Below are 22,849 nucleotides of genomic sequence, written 5' to 3' on the forward strand. Positions count from 1 at the left end.
ACAACTGTCTATTTTTTTCTCGTCGTGTCTGTGTGTGCTTAATTATTTGTTGTGGAAATTAAGCGAGTTTCGTGTGCTTAAATAGCGTAAAAGTTGCATTCGACTGCTACAATGGCATCGGAGGAAGAGAATGACGATAATTTCCAGGGTGAGTGCATTGTTTTAGTCGGCCAAAAGTCGGCGTGAAAAAAATGTTGCTTGTCGGCCGCAGAAGAGCCGTGGTCATGTTCAAGAGCCGCAATGCCGCGCAGCGTGTTTCGCCCCTCTCCTATTGTTTATTGTTTGCCGCTAATGCCAATTGGCCAAATATCTTCTTAGAACATTTAGAAACGGAAGTAATTACAGAAACTGGTGAAATTTGTACATGTGTGGCGCGTTTTTTTCGGGCCTTTTGCGCCTCCTCCATTCCACACATATTTATTATTGCATTTTTGTGTTCTCTTGATTCGCGAATGCAGGTCCTATAGCCGTCCCGCTCGCACAGCAAAACATCTGTTTTACATGGTTGTTTTGGTTGGCTAATAAGAGCGGCAAACGCTGGAAATTGTTTAGAATTAAGCTTAAATTTAAGATTCTTTACTATAAAGCGGTCTATGTTTACCTGTATGTTGTAAAACGCGTATTAGTAACTAAGAATTGTGTCGTTTGTTCACCAGGCTGGTGTGACCGTATTTCAGTGTGACCATGGTGTGACAGTATGACCGTACGGAGTGTGCCCCTTTTGGGGCCCATCGATAATCCCCAGCCAGCCTTGTCTGCCACCATTTACATTATTGTTGCTTGGACGTGGCAGCCATGACGTGATTTCTGAGTTTTTGTTAAACAGATTACACTATTAATTGTAGCGAAAACTGTTAATTAAGGGGAATACGTGCATTACTCGCCACCGCCTATCGATTGCCAGTGTAAAGCCAGAAATCAAGTGCGTAATATATCCAACAAGAAGAATGAAAAAAGAAAAAAGGAAGAATAGTGTGTGCAAAAAATAAAAACCTGAAATTACCACGAAATATACACATGTATATTGTGTAAGCAAGCAGAGCGAAAAGAAAACGAAGCAAAAATGTGCATATGCAAAGAAACGAAACAAAGATGCGTGGAATATTGTGGAAAATCTTGTCGCACTTCCACTGACGCACATACATATGTGATTTTTTCCACTCCCCCCTTCGCCGACGTGCGCTCTTGATTGATTTCTCCACTCTCTCGCGTAGATGCGTCTCTGTATGTGTGCGTGTTATGCACGCGCGCTCCAGCAAATCGTCGCCGTCGCCCCGTCTTTGTCGATCCAACGTAAAAAAAAACCCCAAAACCCCGACGCGACTTAATTAAATTTAAAAAGAAAAAAAACAAAAAATATAATAGTTACGTCCATCGTACAAAAGTGCCTGCGAATTAACCAAGAAATAGCCTTTTTGAAACAAGTTAACCAAAATATGCCAACACACAAGTAAGACGAAGAAGAAGCAGCGGCAGCAGCAAAAGAGTAGAGTGTGGGAAAGAGAGGGTGACAATGGAAGTGGAAGTGTAAGTGGAGGGGTGCCTGTTCTGTCTCTGGCAAGGAAATTGCTGGAATGTAGTAGTTTGTACGGAAACCGATAAACAATATGCCGCCGCCGTGTAACAAAAAACAGTATTATCCACCCCAATTTCGCGTACAATTTATGTTAATTCGTTCGCAGCTGTTCCTCTTCTGTCTACGGCTCTTCTCTCTTCTGTCCCTGCCCCCATTTTCGCCTCTCTTTTTTCCCCGTTTGACGCTGTTGCACTGTGGGCGTGTGTATGTATATGTATATGATGTGCGTGCGTGTGGAAGTTATCCTAGAGAATGAGCGTGGGAGCACTTTTCAGAGTGTCTAAATTTAACACTCTGCTCCCCCTCCCACCCCACGTCTTTTCTAATTGGATTTGTGCCCCGCCGCCGTTATCCTTTGATATATCGCTAGGATGCTAAACTCGCCCTGCCTCTATCCTCCCATTTCCGTGACGTCAGCATACACTTGCTCTTGCCCATTTCTCTTTGATTTCACCATTTGCCGGTTGTGCGATCAATTTTCTTCCATTTACATTGTGCTCAAGTTGATGAAAGTGTTTATTTTAATACCGCAGACTAATTACGGTTACTCGACTACAAGTAAACAATAATGCGACATTGCATAAATTGCAAAAGTGTAGAGAAAGGGAGGGTGTACATATGTGTGAGTGCCACTATTTATGCAGTAATGCAATAATAAAAGGGTGTGAGAGGGAGAGGAAGGTGTCCGAAGTGAAGTACGTATGTAATTCGCCTATGAGCACTGAAAGAAAAATTGTCGATATATTGATAGGTTTGTTTCAATGCCTTGGTTTTATTGAAAACAAATTAACATGCATTTGATCCGATTTTTTGTGTGAAGATTCTTGACGTTTTCCCTTTGACTTCAGAATAGCCCTTTCGAATTTTATTTTCCCATCAAAAGCTTCGCTGTTGCCGACTGCATAAATCTGGCTAAAAACCCATTGTTAGCAACAACAACGTGGCGCCAGCACAAATAAAATCAAAAATTCAATACAAGAAGTGAAAGTATATTGTATGTGTGTGAGCTGCATTTGCCGGTGTATTGGTGGCGATCTTACCTTGCTTTGGTGAACTACAACATGCCATCCCGCTCGCACGCACTGCATTCAATCAAGCCAACAACAAGTGGTGCTTTTTTATATCCGCCATGTATATACTTATACATATATATATATATATATATATATATATGTATGTAAGAGTATATGGATGTGTGGTGGCATTTCGAAAAGTTTACTTGCGCCTAAAATCCACAAAACTATGAAACACGAATAGGAAAAGTAAATATTATTTTAGCTTTCAATACGTTCATTTTTCGTTCGAAAATCGCTCTCTCAAATAGAACAACACTGGGTCGATTGTGGTTGTTGTTGTTCTTTTCGATTTTGACATTTGACGCGTATCTCTCGCTCTGTCTCGCCCCGCTCTATCTTTCTCTCTCCCTCTCTGGCACCCGTGTGTTTTTTGCCTTTCGATGGGAGCGTGTGTGTCGCTCTTCCAAAGGTGTTGTTTTTGTTGATTTCGGTTGGAGTAGACAAACACACACACGAAATCGGCAGCATTTGACATTGATTACCGTAATACCTTTGGCTTCGTACATGGTTGTCTGTGTGCCGTTTAATATTTGTGCAACTGCTGGTTGTCTTGTTATTTTACCTATTTACAGTAATTGTCTTGTTGTCGCTGGGAGAGAAGGCCGCGCCACAGTTGTTGTTGCTGCTGTTGCTATTTGTTTCAGATTATTCGTACACACATGCGGACACATCACTCTCGCACACTGTGACAAAACTCGGGCAGCAATTGATATTTGTTGTTTTATTTTTTTTTTTTGGAAGTCACCGCCACCGCAAACAAATACACATGCACCAGATTGTGTACGAGTTAATTTATTTTTAAATCATTCAATGTACTTGTATGGGAATGTGAAAATTAATCGAAGCTTATCAACTGTTGAACTGATCACTTTTATCGATCATTGGGCTTGGTGTGTGGGAGAGCATGAGATTATGTTAGGGTTGTCAAGGTATTAGAAAAAGAAAATCGAAGGTTGCAATAGTGGTTCCTTTGTTAAAATATTGTATTGCAGATTTTTCGATGATGCTTATACGTTTGAGACATATTTTGTAAATGTGAGTTTATGTTTTCATCGTTCTGACTGGATTATTTGTCAATTGCCTTCTTGACATATCCACTTAACACCTCGAAATCCCTTCTGCATTTCAATGCTTTTAGCACGCTAGGTGAAAGTGAAGGTCATTAATATTTGCATATGGAAATGTTTACGCAGCGAAAATGCCGAAACATAAATGGTCATATGGCAAATGCTGTTTCGTTTCGTTTTTGTCTCGTTTCGTTTCGCAGTGTTTTTCGCTGGCCATCGGTCGCCATTGTGGTTTCCGTTTCTGTTTCTCGTTCGCTCTCTCATTGCTACGCTCTTGCTGTTGTTGTTGTTGTCGTCGTCGTTGTTTCTGCGGCAAAAACAGAGTTGTTATTGTTGTTGTTGTTGCTTTAATAGCCTTAACTTAATTGGTTCAATAGTTTTGTAATTGTTATCGAGTTCCGCTTGCGGCCCACTGCAAAACCAAATTTGTGCTTCGATTGTCGCCGAAAATAGGTTTATGGTAACAATTATGTTGTTTTCTGGGTGTGTAAACGCGAAAACAAGAAAAAGAAAAGACAACAGCACGCGAATCTATTTGTGTCATTTCCATGCCAAAACACGCGTATTTGGGCCATCGGATTTGCGTCGTTCCTGCGTTTTTTTTCTATCGCATTAGCGCTTGTAATCGAAATCATCGCTCCAATCGGTTCTTTTTGCGCTTCACTATCGTCTAATTAGCCAATTAGTTGCTCGCTAAGCCAAAGCGACAGCTTATAAGCTCAGCATTGCCAACAAGGTGCATAATTGTTGTCAGCGACATTGCCAGCGCCCACTGTGTGTCTCTTGGTGTCTCCCTACAGTGGCGGTCAGAGTATTAGCACGGAATGTACAAAAACCTCACGTTTTCAAAAAATAGCAAATAACACATAAAAAGAAATATTACATTTGGAAAAATGTAGAACCGGAACATAATTGGATTTCCAAAATTTAAATATATCTGTGTCCTACTTAAAAATTACTCAGTATCCGCATTCATAAAATAGTACATCTAATGTTGTTAAAGCTTATTTTAATATCTTTCAAGTGCCTTAAAAATTTACAAAATAGTATATGTATTATTCACAATTTTGGATTTGCTCATGTTTCAGGGGTAGTTTCCTGAATGGGCGGAAATAAAAATATCGGAAAGCTTATGAGTAATTAAAGAAAGCCCTCGAAAGTAGTGACTCATACTATGACGCTTATTATAATTTTTATTTGGATAAATATAAACTTAAAAAAACAAGTAGATATTTTTTTTTATTTTAATAATCCTTGCTTAAAATGACGGAAGAGAACAGAGTAGAACGTTGGAGATATCTTCCTAGCCGCACCTGTACCTGTGATTATTGTAATCTGTCGTTAACTTTGGCATAGTTTCGCATAGCTGGCTGGGAAACCAGAAAATAAAACCCTAAAAACCGACATTAAAATTACCAACCCAAGAGCCAGAAACAAAAGTATGTAGTCGACAGCAAGCCCTCGTTTTCGCTGTTGTAGTTGTTGCAGTTGTATCTGTAGTTGCTATAGTTGTTGCCACCCGACTTGTTACATATTGCTACAGTTGTAGTTGGTGTTGTGCTGTTGCTCTCGCTTTTGCTGCGGCAGTTATAAGTGTGTGCAGTTGTTGCTTGCGGTCGGTTTAGTCATACTCACGCTCGCCTATAATGTTTATATAATTTTTCGTATCTTTTATTTTTCACATGCATACCGCGCGAGGTTTTTAATGGCTCGTTTGTGGGTTGGGTTTTGGGCTTTGTGCACTCGACTCAACAAAAGCGCAGCTCGAGTGCTCGATTTGTTGGGTTGTTATTCTCTTTTCCAAACTTGGTGGGTCTTTCGTTTCGATGGTACCCAAAGTGTACTTGATAAGAAAACCAAGCGCGACATAAATATAGGTTTAAAGAGCGATTTGTTTCCAAGAAATTATTGTAGGACTTCTAATATCAATAAAGTGTTCAGGAACTGGAGTATGTCAAAAGATGAATAGACTTTCGATTGATGATTTGCCTTTCGTGACGCATTTTATAATAAAAAAAGTGATTAATTTGGTTGTCAGTAACACATTTTTTAATGAAAAATTTGGAAATACTAATTTCTAAAGTCTGTAATACAGAATACTACATCTTCAAAACTCAATTGATTTCTCGGGCTTTGTTAGTCGAAAATTCTATGTTGCCAATGGAACTGGGACTCCCCTGAGGTTCTTCTGTCTTAAGCCGGTTTCAGGTTCTATTTATATGCAAAGGTCGTTCCGTTTCTTTGGAACCATTGCCTACTGCTCTGATTCGGCTTATTTCTCAGCTTAATATAATGGCCACAGACACCGGAAACTCCGGCCAATAGACAAGGCAAGGTGATGGCCAAAGTCGACGCTTCCAAAGCTACTTTTTGTGTTTGGTTGTGTGTTTGATGACACACAATGGGCTGTCATAGGAGTGGAGTATTCTGCGGAAGTTCAATTAGCAACCTACTAATTGGGTAGAAAGAGGGAAAGGAAGCGAAAGCAAACGAGCCAGTGTTAATCTCTACATATTTAAGGCTGTATCTTGGATGCATTTTCATTTGAAATGTTACTTTGAAAACTTTAGAATCCTTCTGGTGGAGCACGTTTATAAAGTGAATACAACAAAGACCTTATACACTGGCATTTGAAGTTATAAATTGGTCACAACTCTAATACACCCCAATAAAGCAGCAGTAAAATTGGTTTAATGGAATATTAAAAAGTTGATTGTACGCTCAATTTGACTGACCTTCAGTAATTTTAAAGATATAGCCTCAGATACGTTTAAAAGTGTGTATGCTTGTTTGTACGCATATACTGCATATGAACATATATACGAAAATGTATATTCATTTTTTATAATGAAAGACAGCGGCTCCAACAGCAAATACAACAGATTCATAACAACCCAGAGAGGGAAATACCAGTCGGCAGTCGCGACTCGCTCCGCTGGTGGTTGTTATTGTTGTTACTTGGTTTCTTTCAAGTCCGTTTGTAGTCCAGTTCCAAATTGCCAACACTGTTGCTTGCTGCTGTTGTTTCTTTTTTCATTGATACCCTGAAAAGGTGGGGTAATATGGGGTGGGACCCCCAATTGACGAGAACCTTTCACAAGCAACTAGAACTCTACGCTTTCCTTTGCTAATAAAAACAATTAATGCATAATCATCATAAAGCAATGATGCTATTTTGATGTATCGATAATTTCGATGATTATCGATTGTAGTTAGAGACATTGGTTTTTATCGTAACAGTTCTATATGTAATTCAATTCACTTTCACTATAATAACAACAGTAGTTTAATAGAAAATGTTTCATCTCAAAGAGAAGGCCTGAAGATACGCTATGAAATACCAATTTTTATAAATTTGAAACTGGGACAACCAATAAAACTGTTAATTATGTTTTGGCCCCTGGTATTTTTCCAAAGAAAACTCCAAGTGTATTGCCAACTTCGGCGTTGGGGGGCCCTCCTTTCATGTTTTGTATTTTGGTGTTGTTTTCGGTCTCGTCTTGCCGCTGCTGCTCCAATAAGAAGAAGAAATCCGAACTGAATCTGGGAAGACAAGTTTTCGAAGCGAACGTTTTGAGCTCCACCACCACCGCCGCCGCCGCTCACTCTCGTCGCATTTCGGATCGTATCGAATCGGAATCCGAATCCGAGTCCGAGTCCGAATCTCTGGTCTGGTTGTTTCTTTCTCGACAGGGGCTAAGCCTTCTAGTCGAAACACCATCGCCATCACCACCCCACTCCACCAGTCCACCAAGCCACCAATCCACCAGTCCTCCACTTCGCCACTTGAGTTGGCCATGTTTCGTATCGGGTTTTCCAGTGTTTCGTGCTTTTTGGGTGTTGTTTGTTGGTGGTTTTTATTTTGTATGTTTTTTGCCTTTCGTTGATTAGCATGCACATGTATTTGTGCTGAAGATATCGCGGTTGCCGCCGACTTGTCGTTACGAAACCACATATAAAAAGTTTTTATTCGAAATTTATTTAAGTTTTTTACCTCGACGACGCCGCCACCACTTCCAAAGTGCTTTATTTATTTATTTTCGTCTTTTTCTGAAAATCAAGGAGGCTTAGTAATTATTTAAATTTAATAGAGTCAAGCGATTAACGAAGACCAGTTAGCAACGAAGAGCATTTTCGGGGATTTTTGATTTGGGGCCAAAGATGTATTCTGACTTTTGACCATAGGCCATTACAAAATGTGTAGTTTCTGGTCGTATTGGTTTTAAATACCATCTATGGATGACAGATTATGATATATTAATGGGATTTAATTATATGTGAATGTTAGCAATTAGTATACTATTACGTAATCCAATTACAAATATTCTGTTTACCTTTCTTTGGATGTCAAGTCTTCTGCGTTAAAAGAGAAAGTTTTGCCGTATTTTTTTCATACAGCAATATTATTCTTTGTCCTAAGTGTCTAACTGGATAGTTTGTGAATTTCTAGTCACCCTACTTTAGTCTGAATTCTAAATTTAACAGAAAACCTGTTACTGCCACAGACTACGTAAAACAGCACTGAAAACGTGTGCCGGTAGTTTTGTTTTCAGACCCCACATCTTCGTGTGTTTTCTGATTAAATTTAAATTGCTTTTTATTGTCGTGTTCATTTGTTTTCGTTTGCGGCTGGACCCAAAAACCAGATTCTACGGGAGAGAGGCTCATTAATACAAGCTTCGTAGAAAAGACATTTCAAAATGGTGTTTCTGTTGCTCGCTTTGTTTGAATCCGATTTTCTAGACCTCAAACAGCTGCTAAGAGCTTTCTTTATCCATCGGTTTGGTGTGGTCGTCGCTTTTTTCCGCCTTTCCGCGTCGAGATAAGGTCGTCACGTAAATAAGCTCACATACGACGAATACAAGTCCCTAATCTAATCTTTGATTGCCTATGTTCAAATTTCAATTTATGCCAATTCACGGTCAATGTTTTTCCGAACCGCAGCACTCGCAACTCTTTATACACATATATCAGTATTTGGGGGCTTTACGCATTTCCGTTTCACTTCTTCGCTATAAAACAATCGAACCTGAATTATGCAATGATCGGTCGTTGAACGAACAATTTCGATTCTTTAGCAGTTAGCTCCTTTTTGTATTTGTCATTCTGCATCCAGAATTTGAACGGGCTACAAGTTCATTGTACGCACTTTTTATACTTATCTGCCGTATTCCGCTTATTCTTTTTCGATATATCTTTTGTTTGAGTTCAGTGCCTTCAGATAAGCTTAGGACGAATTGTGTGCATCATAGGAATGTTTTCTCAGAAATACAATTAACTAAAGCCCCCCAGGCGCTTCGTAATTCCCACACAAAAAATAACTGTTTTCTTGAGAACCATTTAGGAAGCACGATTTAGGTTTACGTCAGAATTACATACTAATAGATGACATTTTATGGTTTAGTAATTGTTGAAGTTTACTCAGTTGATTGTACATCAAAGGTCACTTAGCTGGGTTCGATAACAGGTATTAAACCTATTTTTCGTGGGATTCTATGAATATTAACATTCTAAGATGAATTATTTCAGAAAAAATATTTTAATATTGGTATTTTAAATAATTTCAATATTTTATCGATAGAAACCTTGATTCGATTATTCCGATGACACGTTCACGACTATCTCGATAACCGGAATCAACAGTCGGTGCCGCACTGTGGGGAATTAACCCCGGCAAACGGCATATGAACTTCGAGTGAGGTACGACGGCATTTAGCACCTTTTTATTTTTACTTTTTATCGTGAAATATTTCCCACTTGATGTGTGACTCACACACTCGAGCAAACAAACACTGGCGTTGAGAGCGCATTCGTGTTGTGGGTGCCTTCTCTGGTGTTTTTGTGCTGTCTTTTTGTTTTTCAGCCTATAAATAGACCAGCGCCGAAGATAAAATGTAAAATATTGCCATTTTATTATATAAAATAGAAGTGGGTGCGCGATTTGACTCTCTATCTCTCTGCGCTCTCTCAGTGCTGAAAATGCAACGCTTTGAGGGGGAAAAACAATCCGAAATATGTTTGTATGCTCGGGCGTACAACGTCCAAGGTATTTGGGATTCCCGTGTGGGCAATTACCAATAAGGCGTGCGTCGGTTTGCCCGGAATCGCAGTCCCATGCCCCATAGGTCCCCCGTCAGGCCGATCCCCAGCCCGAGCCCCACTCGGGTGGCCACCATATTATATTATCGCGGCTGCTCCGGCAATTGATTATTCACTCCGCACACTGGCACATACTGCCCGATTGCTTGTGTGTACGGTCGTTATTGCTCTCAGTCGGTTGCACTTCCAGCACACTTGTATTCCACTGCTCTTTTCGCTCGTTTTTAGTAGGTGCAAAGTCTGTTAATTAGCTGCGACTGCAATCAGACCAGTTCCTATTTTCACTTTCGAGCGTTTTCCTTGAGTTCCATTTTCTACATGGAAATATCTTCCAGTTTCCCAGGAAAAATGCAAATTACATATTTCGTGAATTCCGATGCCTTACTTCTTTATTATAGCCTTTTAATTGCTGCCCAAAATTAATATAACATAGAAATTCCATATGTGCTTGGCAATTTCAGTTATTGTATAAGTAAAGATCATAAAACAAGGTTGAATGTTAATTTGAAAGTCGGGTTTTTTCTTGATAGGAACCCTACATAAAAGGGAACGTAGTTTGGCTTGTGTTTAATATTTCTTAGAAATTTTAATATATTTATAACAACAATTACCAGGAAATTAGCCTAATTTGTATAAATGCATTTAGTTTGAAATTTCACTGACGTCTTTTGACTAACCTTTAAGTGAGATAAGATTGTATGGCAGTTCTTTCTAATTAAAGACCCAAACGTGGTACTATTTAGTTCTGGAAAGTACTTATTTCTGCCAAAGTATTTTCCCCTGCACTCGCTGTATAATAAGTAGTTTTATGTTAGTTTTCTCCACTTGCTGATAAGAAACTTTTCTATTTTATTTTCGATAACAAGCGGTGGCCTATCGATCGATCGCTCTGGCATTTGTGGGCAATGCAGAGGTGGCAACCCTGGCGTTCTGCAAAGATTTCCTACCCGCCCATGGATGTGTGCGGTGTGTGTATACAAACATAGCCGAGAGGCCCGTCCCCGATGTTTTCCTGCTGTGCTTGCCCCATTTCCTCGTCGGGCATTGTTATCATTATCACTCGTTGCTGTAAAGAAGTGCAGCACAAAGAAAACTGCTCGTGCACAGCTGACAGCTGCACCGCTCCACGCATATGTATCTGTACATACACGGCATGTAGAGCCGCGGCGACGAGTGTGTCATCTATTTTTCACCCGTGAGATTACACATTCCTACATATGTGTGTGCATGCACCTAGGGGAATGGATTGTGCGGCGTGCTTGGGAAGGCGTATTCACGTTCGAGAGCGTGTGCGTCCGTCTTTTCTCTTGGGCATTCCATTGCACACGTTTTTCTTCCATCTTTTTCGAAAAGTTTCCATTTATTACACCTCTTAGGGGGAGTGTGTGTGGGTATGTTGATTTGACGGAATTTGACTATAAAACAAACTATTAAACATCGATGATTTTGATCGAAATCAAACCCATTTTACATGCAACTAATGTTGATCTTAAATCTATTAGGTCTTTAGGCATGTCTATAAGCAAACTTCTAAGAAAAAAAATATATTTTTAATAGGAATATAGTCTATGTGATATAATGATTGATATGGTTTTTAGTTGGGAAGTATCTCATTTCAATCATGCTGACTTTAGAATCTCAGATTATTTTCTGTAATCTTCAGATTTAGTTATCTTTTTGCTGATTTCTATAAGTAAACTACCTATAATATCAACCAATTTTAGCTCCAATGTAATCCATGTAAACAAGGTTTATAAAACGACAATAGTATTTTTCCACATTCATTCTTAAAAATCAATACCTTGTAGCATGTTCAATCGAAATATATCTCATTTCGATCATGCTGACTTCTTACACTTTGGGATCGAGATTATATTCTGTAATCTTCAGATTTTGTTATCTTTTTGCTGATTTCTATAAGTACACTACCTATAATATAAACCAATTTTAGCTCCAATGTAATCCATGTAAACAAGGTTTATAAAACGTTAATAGTATTTTTCCACATTCATTCTTAAGAACGAGTACCTTGTAGCATGTTCAATCGAAATATATCTCACTTCGGTCATGCTGACTTTGAAAATTATAGGGATAGAAGATTATGTTTTCTAATCTTTGGACTTCCTTTCTCTACTGATCGCTGAGTATCTTGAGGTCTGGACGGTGCACTTCCTACTTGCTCATTGTTTTCCTTTTGCCTGCTTGCTTGGCGGCTGAGGGCTCCTGTTTCTGCTTCCTGCGGCCAGCTGTTGTCGAGGTCCTCGCCTTTCCTTCCGCCCGTCCTTTGCCCCCTGACCCTGGGACGCCTCTTCCTATTCCCATTCCCCTTCCCGTCCCCGTCCCATTCACACCCCTCTTCCCTCCTCACCTTGTGCGGTGAGTTGTATCAGTGCATTGGCCTTTCGGCGTTTTTCCTCAATGCTATTTGAACAAAAACGAAACTTGAAATCGTATTATGGTTGCTTGGTGGCTGCGCCGCGACTCTTTGTTGTTTTATATGCACAGTTGAATATATTTCAGCTAATTTGTTTAAAGTTGACTGCGAATTTTGTTGCCGAGGCGGCGTACACACATACAATAGCCCCGTCCAGGGACGGCATTGTGTTCACAGTGGAGGGGAGGAGACTAGGGCTTCGGTTTTATTTTAAGAATGGATCCGATACATTCAGCTTTCTTTAGCATTCAGCTTTATTTAAAGTAAATATGTCTTATAGTTGAGTTTATTGGTGGATTTTTAAATATTGGTGTTAATATGTCAACTTTAGGGATGTGAATTAGAGAGCAATGCTCTGTGGTACTGAAGGGATACGACTTTTATTTATACATTGGAATATATTTGCAGCACGCTTGATTGATCCCCTCGATGGTAGGGTTTTATACATAAATTTCTAGACCACAGCTGTATTGATATAACCGGAGTTTCAGCCTTGGCAAGTCTTCGAAAAGTCATTTCAGAAGTTGAAATAAAAGTAAAACCACATTTCAAGGAAATATGATTCCCAAATCAATACCATTGTCAGAGAAGTTGTATTGAAGACTTAGGTGGTGTAATTCTGGTACCAGATGGGTGTATTAAAAACCTGGGTCTAAGGGTGTGAGTGACCTTTCACCAAACCTCACTGATGGGCGTCCTTTTCTCGTCAGCCATCGTTTCTACAGTCGAATATGGGCGGCTGTCTAGTTTTCTGGGTTTTTCCTACCGACCCCAAGATGTCATCTTCCCATCTTGTCGATCCCTTTTGTTTGGCCAGTGGCTGGCTGGCCGCCCTCTCGCTCGCACCCACGGGCAGGTGTGCGCCCTTGACTGCTTTTACCTCAGTTTAACCACTGACAGTTGGGAAAAACGAAATAGAAATATAGTTTCATTGTGGAATCGTGGAATTGTGGAATACACAAGTACACTTGGCTACGTCCATGCATGTACGCACGTGTTGCTGTGTTTGTGTGCGGCTCAAATTCCTAGCGAAAAAACAAACAGAACCGAGATAAGCCAGGCAAAAAATAAAAATCAACGGTAAAGGCAGAAAAACAGGCAGGACGAAAATGCGAACACTCAAAACAAACTCGCGCACACATGCACACACACACACTCGCGTTCAAGAGTTAGAAGATCTGCGCTACGGTACATCTACCTGAAAGCGGAAAATTTTCGTATGCAAAAATGTCAAAAGTGAACAAAAAATACCAAAACCAGCAACGGGGTAAAAATATGACGGAGCCTAATGTCGCGTGCTCTGCACTCGTGCGCTCTCTTCGCTAAGAGAGCCTTGCTGCAGTGCGGGCGCGGAGGAGCTCAAGAGAGAGCGCGGCGAGAGGCGAGAGCGAGTAACGTAAACACAAAACAGCTGAGCGCAAAAAACGTATGATCGCGATCCGCGTAACGCAAAACAAACAAAAAACGAGACAAACGCGCACAAGTAACGGTTCCGCGGCGGAATGGGAGAGTGGAAAAAAACTATCTCAAGTGCAAAGCAAATAAAATACTAAAGTGTTTTTCTTTTTTTTACTACCAAAGTGCAGAGTGAAATTAAGTCGGAGCAGCAACAAGGCAACGGAGCAGAAATCAGCAATATACATACACACACTGAAAAGCAACAATCAACAAACAAGTATGCAATGTAGAGACATAAACGTGATTTTATACTAAAATTGGTCACAATTTTACAGCAGCAACAAGAAGTCAACGTCCAAATTTTAAAGCTCATTGTCGCTGTTGCCTCCCTTATCGATTGATCGATAGCTGCAGATCAAACCAAACCATACCACCCAACCGATAAATCGCACTACCCAACACTGCTGGGCGAGAGAGCAGAGCGATTGAGCGCAAAACAGCTGATTGCGACTGGCACACGGTTGTTGTTGTTGCAGTCGCGCTGTTTTTTTTGTTTCTGTTTTGTTGGAACTTTTTCGCTGCAGCGAGAAAGAGAGCGGCGCGAGAGGGAGAGCAGCACAAACTACTACTACGTGTGACGTGGTGTGGGGGCATACAGGTGGCAAAACAGCTGTTCACACAGCAAAAGCAATCTGTTTTTTAGTAGAATACATAATCAATTGTAAGTACGCCCGTGCCCGTCTTGCTTCACAATCCGCCACTAAGCCGAACCGTTTCTTATAGTGCCGCCTGCAGTTTCCAGCTAAGAAACACAAAACTCATACAACCAAAGTAAGCTTACTTAGTCTCTTTTTTTTTTCCTTCCTCAATGTAACATTTGCTAAGACGTGCCCAGATCACAAAACACACTAGCTCGCTGCGAAAAGAGAGCCACAACTGAGGGATTGACGAGTGCCAAGTGCGCACATTATAATATTGCAAACTTGTTTTCATTTCTGCTTCGCTGTGCTCGACTGGCAAAAACAAAAACAACTAAAAATACGGCAAGTGATACAAGGCACGTACGTACCAAGTAGGCGAGAGAGCCCAAGAGCGGGGCTAAGAGAAGAGTGATCCCCACTCGCTACTTCCGTTCTCTCTCACTTGTAATAAACGAGTGCAAAGAGAGCAGCAGCAGCAGCGCCAGCAGCAGCAGCAACAACAACAGCTAGCGACGGGCAACCACTTGAAAGCAACTCGTTTCGATTTCATTTAGCAGATACCTTTTGTACGTTGATTAAGATACCTTGGCACACACAGACGCACCGCAGGCGAAGAGAAGGCGACTGAAGTGCACTTAAAAGCCACACACACGCCTGGTGATAATAGTAACCGGAGGTTGAGACCAAAACCATCGAATTCAGAACAGTTCCGAACGAAAGTACAAAAAATTCACCTAACCAAAAATGTCTTGAGTAAAAGTGTCTCGAACGCGTAAAGCGTATCCCCCCTGTGTGTGTGTGTGTGTGTGTGTGTGAGTGCCTGCCAGCCAGCCAATACAAACGCAGCGCAAAAAGTGGTTAAAAGGCATTAAAATTAAACAATATCTCGAGTGCTGAGACTGAAATTTCGTGTGCGTGTGCAAAGAAACGTTTGCCCCTGTGTCCGGGTGTGTGTGTGTGCACACACTGCGATAGACCAAAGCGTACTTATGTATCTATGTGCAACTAAAAAATATAATAAGCAGAGCCAGTGCCAGTAAAATATATAAAAATCAGCGTACAAACACAGATGATTTTTAGCGAAAAAAGCGAAAAGGAAAAAAGATCAAGCAGCCAGCAGCAACAACAAAAACAAAAACCACAACGGCAGTTACAACAACAAGTCGCGGAGAAGCCAATCAAACCAGCAGTTGTCTCGCTTCAACGCGCTCGCTGCGATCGCCGTGCGAGCGAGTGAGCGAGAGAGCGCGAGGCCAGTCACGGACGTGTGCGAGCAGAGCGGCGCATTGATTTGCTGTCTTTGATTTTGCTTATGACCTGAGGTGCTCTCTTACATACAAACATCGTCATCCAGACGAACGGGCGAGTGCGAGCGAGAGCGCGCACGCGACAGACGCACGCACACACATATTGACACCTGGCGCAGGAGTCGAGTCGCTGCTTGCGGCACTTTCAACTGAAATCAGCCAGCAAAACAACAACCATAACGGGGAGAGAGAGGAGAGCTGTAGCAAAAGGCCTCCGCCCCCCGCAATCGCCCGTCGCCCGCGCCGAGTAACATTTAAAAGCAACAAAAAAAAAACAGGGACAAGAGAGCAAACATACATGCCTACCTTAACCCAATTAAAATACCATATTATTTAACAAAAGAAATTGTGTTATTTGCAAGCAGCAACACACACACAAACGCAGTGGCCAAGAGCAAGCAATCCAATCAAGCTAGCCAGAGAGAGAGAGAGAGAGAGAGAGTATATGACTTTTTGAAAGTGTAAAATTGAAAAAAAAATTGTTGCCTTTGCCATACGGAAGTGAAATTCTTACGACAAATACAAAGAGAGCCTGCATTCGTTAAACAACAAAGATTTCTGAGTGAGCTGAGCTTAAAAAGTCAAAATTAAAATCTAAAACAAAACGATTGACAGTTAGTGTCAGTGTGTGAGAGCAAAGAGAGGGCTGTGCATGTGTGTCACGTCTTAGCAACAACGTAAATTTCAGTTACGATTACAACATACTAAAGTCGAGCAATATTTGCACAGAACCAACAGTAACAACAAGCAGGAGAGAAGAGGGACTTTCAGAGAGGCAGCTTCCAGGATCGACCTACCACTTCCAGTGCTTCCCGTCCTTTCCAAGAGACCAGCGACGAAGAGCGCCAGACCAAGAGCAGTGCACCAGACCTTCCAAGCGAACCAGCCCCCCTTCCACGATTTCCAAGCTGGCCCAACCAACCAACGGCATCCCTCCAATTCCAACCTTCCAGTCATCATCAACATCAACATCGGCACCGGCATCAGCATCATCCATTTCATCCGGGAACGATCGAGGGGCTATCTAATTGCTATCTAATTGGCGGCTAGCTGCGCGCACGTTATGACCAATTCGATTGCGTCAACGAAATGCCTGCCCAATGCACTATCGACCGGCAATTATGGAATGTCCCAGAGCCACCGTTACACCGATGATAGCAAGGAGTACATCATCGTCAAGCTCACCGATTCCGCGTTCCGTGCGATCGAGGAATACCAGCGCGATGAGAACGCCAAGCGGCTGCAGCCCGGCCAGCGGGCCAAGATCCAATTCGCGGGCAACACGGGCTTCATCCAGTTCCCGCGACCAGCAACGGATGCTAATGGCATCCCTAATGCTAATGGCAATGGCAGCGACGCCGCGTCCGGAGGAGGAGGCAGTGGAGGTGGACGCAAATTTGGATTCACCATCAACAATATGGAGGGAACGCTGGAGTGCGTTCAGCAGCAGCAACAGAACCTCGGAGTCCTCGGACCGGTCACCCTGCGAATGCGAATCCATGCCAATGACGATGTCTACGATACGACACGCACAAAAATGGCCATTGCCGAGGAGACGGAGAAGAGCAAGTGCATCAGGGAGATCAAGCCGAATCAGTCGGATATCGGGCGTAAGGTGAAGAAGCCGCCATCAGCATTCCAAGCCTCCATGTCCTCCGCATCCGCCAACTCCAACGCCTCCTCCAACTCTGGTTTGACGACGACGACGGCATTTCATCATCACAGCAACAGCAACAACAGTGGGAACAACAACAGCAACAGCAGCAGCAGCAATAGTTTTAATAGCAACAACCATAGTCGTAAGTTAGGTTCATCGCCATTTAATGGCCTAGGCGTAGGATCCAGCAGCTCCTCCAGCAGCGCTTTTGCCTCGCGCTCGCCCAATCCCAGCACGCTGGGCGCCAGCGGCACAGTCAATGGCTCTGGTGGCCTTGGTGGTGGTCGCTATGGCGGCGGCGGTGGCGGTGGGGCAGCCTCCTCGCTCGCTTCCACATTCGCCAACGGCATCTCGCAGGGCTACAATAACCTGAGCGGCAGCTCGCCAAGGGACGCCATGCCAGCTGCAGCAGCACCAGCATCATCTGCATCAGCATCAGCCATCTCCTCACGCAACAAGATGCCAAGCGGGGGCCTCACCTCCTCCAACTCCAACTCCTCCTCGTCCTCCAGGAGTGCCAATAACAAGTCGTCGGGCGGCAACAAGATGTCGGACGTGTCCAGGCGCAACATACGCGAACGCCTCATCCATCTGCTGGCCCTAAAGGCGTTCAAGAAGCCGGAGCTCTTTGCGCGGCTGAAGAACGAGGGCATACGGGACAGGGAGCGCAACCAGATCACCAACATACTCATGGACATCAGCACCATGTCGCACAACACGTACAATCTGCGTCGCCAGATGTGGAACGATGTGGACGAGAACTGGCCGTTCTTCAGCGAGCAGGAGGTGCAGCAGTTGAAGCGTCGCAAGCCGCAGAACCTGACGCCGCCGATGAGCTCGGATGCGGGCAGTTCGACGTCCGGCCAGAGTCCCACATCGACGCACACGGGCAGTCCGCCGCCGCCGTCGAGCAACGGCGGTCCTGGTGGAGTCGGTGGCGGTGGAGCCGGCGGCGGGGGCCTGAAGAGGACTAGCCCCGAGTACGACGAGACCATGTTCAGCACTGTTCAGCCCAAAAAGCAGCGCATCAGTCACTACAAGAAGGACACGCCGCCCTCGGGCACGTCGTACTCCTCCGCTCCGATGTCCCTGGGCTCCTCCGCCTCCAATCGCAATCGGTATACACCGCCGCAAAGGCAGCCGGGTCCGTTGGATGATCACAGCACAAGTGACCTCAGCTACAATGTGCTGGACAACATGGAGGAGTTTATGAGCTCGACGGCAGTGGCCACCCAGCAGTCGATGGAGCAGCAGCAGCAGCAACATCATCCGAGAAGTAGCAGCAGCAGTAGCAGTAGTAGGCGTGGCAGCTCCTCATTGGCGGGCACCAGCAATGGAGGAGGCGGCAACAAGGATAAGCGCAACTCCACGGGCAGCAACTCGAGCAGCTCCAGTGGCTACGAGACGCAGCAGGATCGGCAGCGGACATCGGCGACGACATCGAACCGCAGCAGCAGCAATAAGTCCTCATCCGCCTCCGCCGCCGCCTCCTCCTCTTCGACGACGCCGCCAAAGCTGGCGGCCAGTTTTGTACCTGCTGCCTCCGCTTCCAGTTCCGGATCCACATCCGGGTCCAGCAAGCAGCGTCTGGCGCCCCAGCAGAGCGACTATGGCTCGTACAACAGCAATAACACGCAACATGCGGCCTCCAACAGCAAGAAGAGGACGAGTAGCAGTGGACCCAGTGGCGGATCGAGTGGCCAGCGGCAGAGGAACTCCAGTGCCTCCAGCTCTGGCTACCAGCAGGTGCCGCCACCCTCTGCCTCCTCGCGATCATCGTCCCTCCAGCAGCAGCAGCAGAATCAGCAGCAAAAACCGCAGCAGCAGCAGCAGCAACAACAGCAGCAGCCACATCAACAGCAGGCGCAACAGCAGCAGCAGAATCATTACCATCAGCAGGCCAAGCATCCGTCGCCCACGCAACAGCTGGCCGCTGCCGCACACGCCTATGCCCAATCCACCGCGGATGCGGACTCCTCCGCCATGCCCCGCTACGACTTCAGCCAGTACGTGCCCATCCAGACGCTGGAGGTGCGGCGGCGCTACAAGACTGAGTTCGAGAGCGACTACGATGAGTACCGCAAGCTGCTGACGCGCGTGGAGGATGTGCGCAATCGCTTCCAGGACCTGTCCGAGCGGCTGGAGAGCGCCAGGCGCTGCGACAACGGCTACGGGGACTACGATCACATCAAGCGGCAGATTGTGTGCGAGTACGAGCGGATCAACAACGACCGCACCATTGGGGAGGACAAGCAGCGCTTCGATTACCTGCACGCCAAGCTGGCGCACATCAAGCAGCTGGTGATGGACTATGACAAGACTTTAACGGCGGCGGTGGCGCCTCCGGCTCCGGATCCAGCAGTCGCGGAGGCGGCGGCGGCCAGGATGGCCGAGCAGCAGAGGAGGCAGCACCACGCCGTCGAGACGATAGAACAGAAGCCGCAGAAGCAGCGCCACCATCCCCAACAGCAGCAGCAGCAGACGACGCATCATCATCCGCAGCAGCAACATCTGCAGCAGCAGCAACACCTGCAGCAGCAACACCTGCAACAGCAGCACCTGCAGCAGCAGCAGCAGCAGCAGCAACATGCGCAGAATGTGAGTGACTCGGATGACAGCTCGGACTCGGACTCTGACTCCAACGGCGATGACGACGAGGACTGCGACAATTCCAACTCGAACTCCAATACCGACGACGATGAGCCACGCTACTGATCCTGATCCTTATCCTGCTGGGACCACTTCGATGACCATCCGCTGATCCCCCATGTAAAAAGGCAAACACATGCAAGAAACTATTATAAATACTACAAACTATTATAGTAAAAACGCAAAAAAATACAAAACAATGATGCAACAACAAACAAAACAACAAAACCAACAAAACCGACAAAAAACACCAACAAAACGTTCTAAAAGAAATTGTACTACAAGCAAATGGAAAAACCTTCAAAAAAATGTTGAAATTATGTTAACAAAAACAAAAACTAAACAAAAAATACAAACTTTCGCGTAAAATAATTTTTATTACATAAAACAAAGGAAAAACAAAAAACGAGGGTAGGCGGCGGGACAGTTCTGCTGCCCTCCGATTTCTACATCTATATAAATATATATATAATGCATATATAAACTATATACATAACAACAAGCCAGAAGAAGACGCGCTGAGGAGGAAACAAAATCAATATTTTTAAAAACGGCGAAAGCAAAAAAAATTATATACGAGTTGTAGACTTAATTTTTTGTTGAGCATATTGAGCAGCTTAAGTAACTAAATGAAAATGATGAGAACGGAAACGAAGACACCTGGTTTTCCTTGCGTTTTGTGTGTAATAATTATTATTATTATTATTATAATATTATTATCAACTTTTAAATATATAGCGTGTATGTTTTTCGTTTTTAATCTAGACTCTTCTTATTTTTATTCTTGATTTTTGTTTAACATTTGTTACAAACGGCAGACACTCACACTCACAGTCCACGGAAACAAAGGATATCGCATACACACTGCACTACACTAGACTACACGGTACACTCATCGACAAACTTTTGCATTTTCGGGCATAGCTTTCGTTTTAGATTTGTGTATAGAGAGGGGAGGGAGGAGAAAGGAGAGATTGAGAGAGATATAGCGAGCGAGTAAGCCAGCACAAAGTGTCCTCGCTGCCGCCGACTGCACGTGCCCCCAAAGGGTCCTGGATCCGGGATACAGTGGGACTGGGGACGGGGATCAGGATGGGATCGGGATCGGGATCGGAATCGGGATCTTGGGGTGCGAGTAGAGTTAACTGATATTGAGCCAATGTTTGCCTAGGCCTACGACGACCACATTTGAAAGCGTAACCGTAACCGACAAACAGACAGACAGACACACTGAGAGAAACAGAGAGCACCACAGAAACAAACCGAAAATCATTGCATATAAGGTTGGGGAAGTAAGATGAGTAGGTGGTGCTTAATACTAGCTTTTGGAAATAATAGATATTGTTGTCCAGAACAAAGAGAAATTATAATTTCCAAATATTATAATAAATATTGTATTTACTTTAAAATATGTTTGCCAAAAGTGATGATCACAATCTTCATACATAAATGTTTTTCTTTTTTGCCATGGTTAAAATATTTTTCGATACTTCTGACCACCTTTCTTCTTGCAACCCCAATCAAAGATGTGCTACTATGTGTGTAAATTATATTCCCCTGGTGGTGTTGCATGCGGGCGTGCCTCAAAACAATAGACTGAACTTTTAAACGGCTTGTGTAGGAAAAAATTCTTCTGTTTTATCGATAACTAGTTAATTTGTTATGTATTTTGTGTTTTTAATCGTACACCGGTTTTTGTTTCGCGTGCATAGCGCTTATTTTGTAGCCCACACCAGCAGCACCATTACACTGACGTGCCGCATCTTTCCGGTCTGCAAACATTTGGGGACTCCCTACTGACCGAAGGCGGAGACCTTATTTATATTATTCGCGGCTTTGGACTAGTTATTGCTCAAAACTATGTGAGAGGACTAATAGAAATGACATACTTAATGGTTGTATCACAGCTATGGCGGCCCCTTAAGTTGTTTGCTTTAGTTTTAGGACAACTCTAGGCGTGTTACGGAAGCTTCCTTAAGTAAAATAATAATAGTACCGCAGCCAACTGAATGAAACACAAGCAAAGTGGGTGGGGAGATGACAGGGTCGCTTAAAGATTATCAAATTATTTGCTGAAACTCTAGTGTCCAAGGGGAGGAGATGAAACGAAACAAAAGCAAAGTAAGAACTAACACGAAATCGAGGAAAACCATGAAATTTTAGCTATTTCGTTGCAATATTTTTTATATACGATATTTAAGTAGTGGGGGATGCATGAGACAAACGAAAGGGAAAATCAAATGGAACATTGAGATCAAGTTGCAAAAAATCAAGCGTTTAAAATCGATTCGTAGCAATTACAACAAAAATCATATATACAATTTATATACAAGAAAAAACAAAAGAAGCCACTAAATATATACACAATATATATATATACAACATTGACATTTGATAAGCAACAAAGGAAACTTACTAGTTTTATATAAACGCCACGCCCCGTACACGAATACACCACATATGACACACCCCCAGAAACAGAAGGCACACCAAACACACACCAGACACACACGAACTAACACAGCAATTGAGGAGGAACTTATTAACGATTAACGATTAACGATCACTGATCACTGATCACTGATCGACTGTGTGAGCCGAGTGGAGGAGAGGAAGAGTAAACAGATCAAGAGACATGAGAAATATTATTATTATTATTGTACACCTAAGAGCAAAACGCTGACACGACCAGCAGAACGAAAAATCTTACAAAAAAAGAGATATTGTTATATACTAGTAATATTAAGACCACAAACAACAAAAGAGAAGAAAAGAAAAACTTGACAAAAAAAGCAAAAAATAGAATCAAATAAAATATTGAATCGAAAAAAAGATAGCGGCTGTTTTTATTTATATTGATATTGATTTCTGCCCCTTACATTTCC

At 43.2% G+C, this 22,849-nt stretch overlaps 2 protein-coding genes and 1 long non-coding RNA gene across 9 annotated transcripts in view; 2 read left to right on the top strand and 1 right to left on the bottom strand.

Annotated features, from left to right (window-relative positions):
- The first annotated feature begins 1 nt into the window (after position 1).
- LOC108028015 (chromodomain-helicase-DNA-binding protein Mi-2 homolog) overlaps positions 2-22,849 on the top strand; it is a 29,558-nt gene continuing 6,710 nt past the window's right edge. The window contains exon 1 of the mRNA XM_017099644.3: positions 2-148. Within this exon, the coding sequence (XP_016955133.1) occupies positions 112-148 (37 nt within the window). The 5' untranslated portion in view covers positions 2-111. The remainder of the gene's footprint in view (positions 149-22,849) is intronic.
- Positions 13-22,798, top strand: LOC108028017 (RNA polymerase II elongation factor Ell). 4 transcript variants are annotated; one of them, XM_050885820.1, is made up of 5 exons: positions 13-148; positions 13,834-13,927; positions 13,986-14,371; positions 14,434-14,481; positions 16,388-22,798. In XM_050885820.1, the coding sequence occupies exon 5, from the start codon at positions 16,722-16,724 to the stop codon at positions 20,028-20,030; it is 3,309 nt and encodes a 1,102-aa protein (XP_050741777.1). In that variant the 5' UTR covers positions 13-148; positions 13,834-13,927; positions 13,986-14,371; positions 14,434-14,481; positions 16,388-16,721; the 3' UTR covers positions 20,031-22,798. The 4 variants fall into 4 exon arrangements, with proteins under 4 accessions (XP_050741777.1, XP_016955138.3, XP_016955139.3 ...); XM_017099649.3 differs by lacking the exon at positions 13-148 and adding an exon at positions 762-922; XM_017099650.3 differs by lacking the exon at positions 13-148 and adding an exon at positions 762-922 and having other exon boundaries at positions 13,989-14,371.
- Positions 7,556-11,061, bottom strand: LOC127010809 (uncharacterized). 4 transcript variants are annotated; one of them, XR_007763610.1, is made up of 3 exons: positions 9,305-11,061; positions 7,714-7,769; positions 7,556-7,653 (listed from the first exon to the last, which is right to left on the bottom strand). It is a non-coding gene; the product is annotated as an uncharacterized LOC127010809 (long non-coding RNA). The 4 variants fall into 4 exon arrangements; XR_007763609.1 differs by having other exon boundaries at positions 8,054-11,061; XR_007763608.1 differs by having other exon boundaries at positions 7,556-7,769.

Source organism: Drosophila biarmipes, chromosome 3L, assembly GCF_025231255.1.
Source record: "Drosophila biarmipes strain raj3 chromosome 3L, RU_DBia_V1.1, whole genome shotgun sequence".
Taxonomy (NCBI): Eukaryota; Metazoa; Arthropoda; class Insecta; order Diptera; family Drosophilidae; genus Drosophila; species Drosophila biarmipes.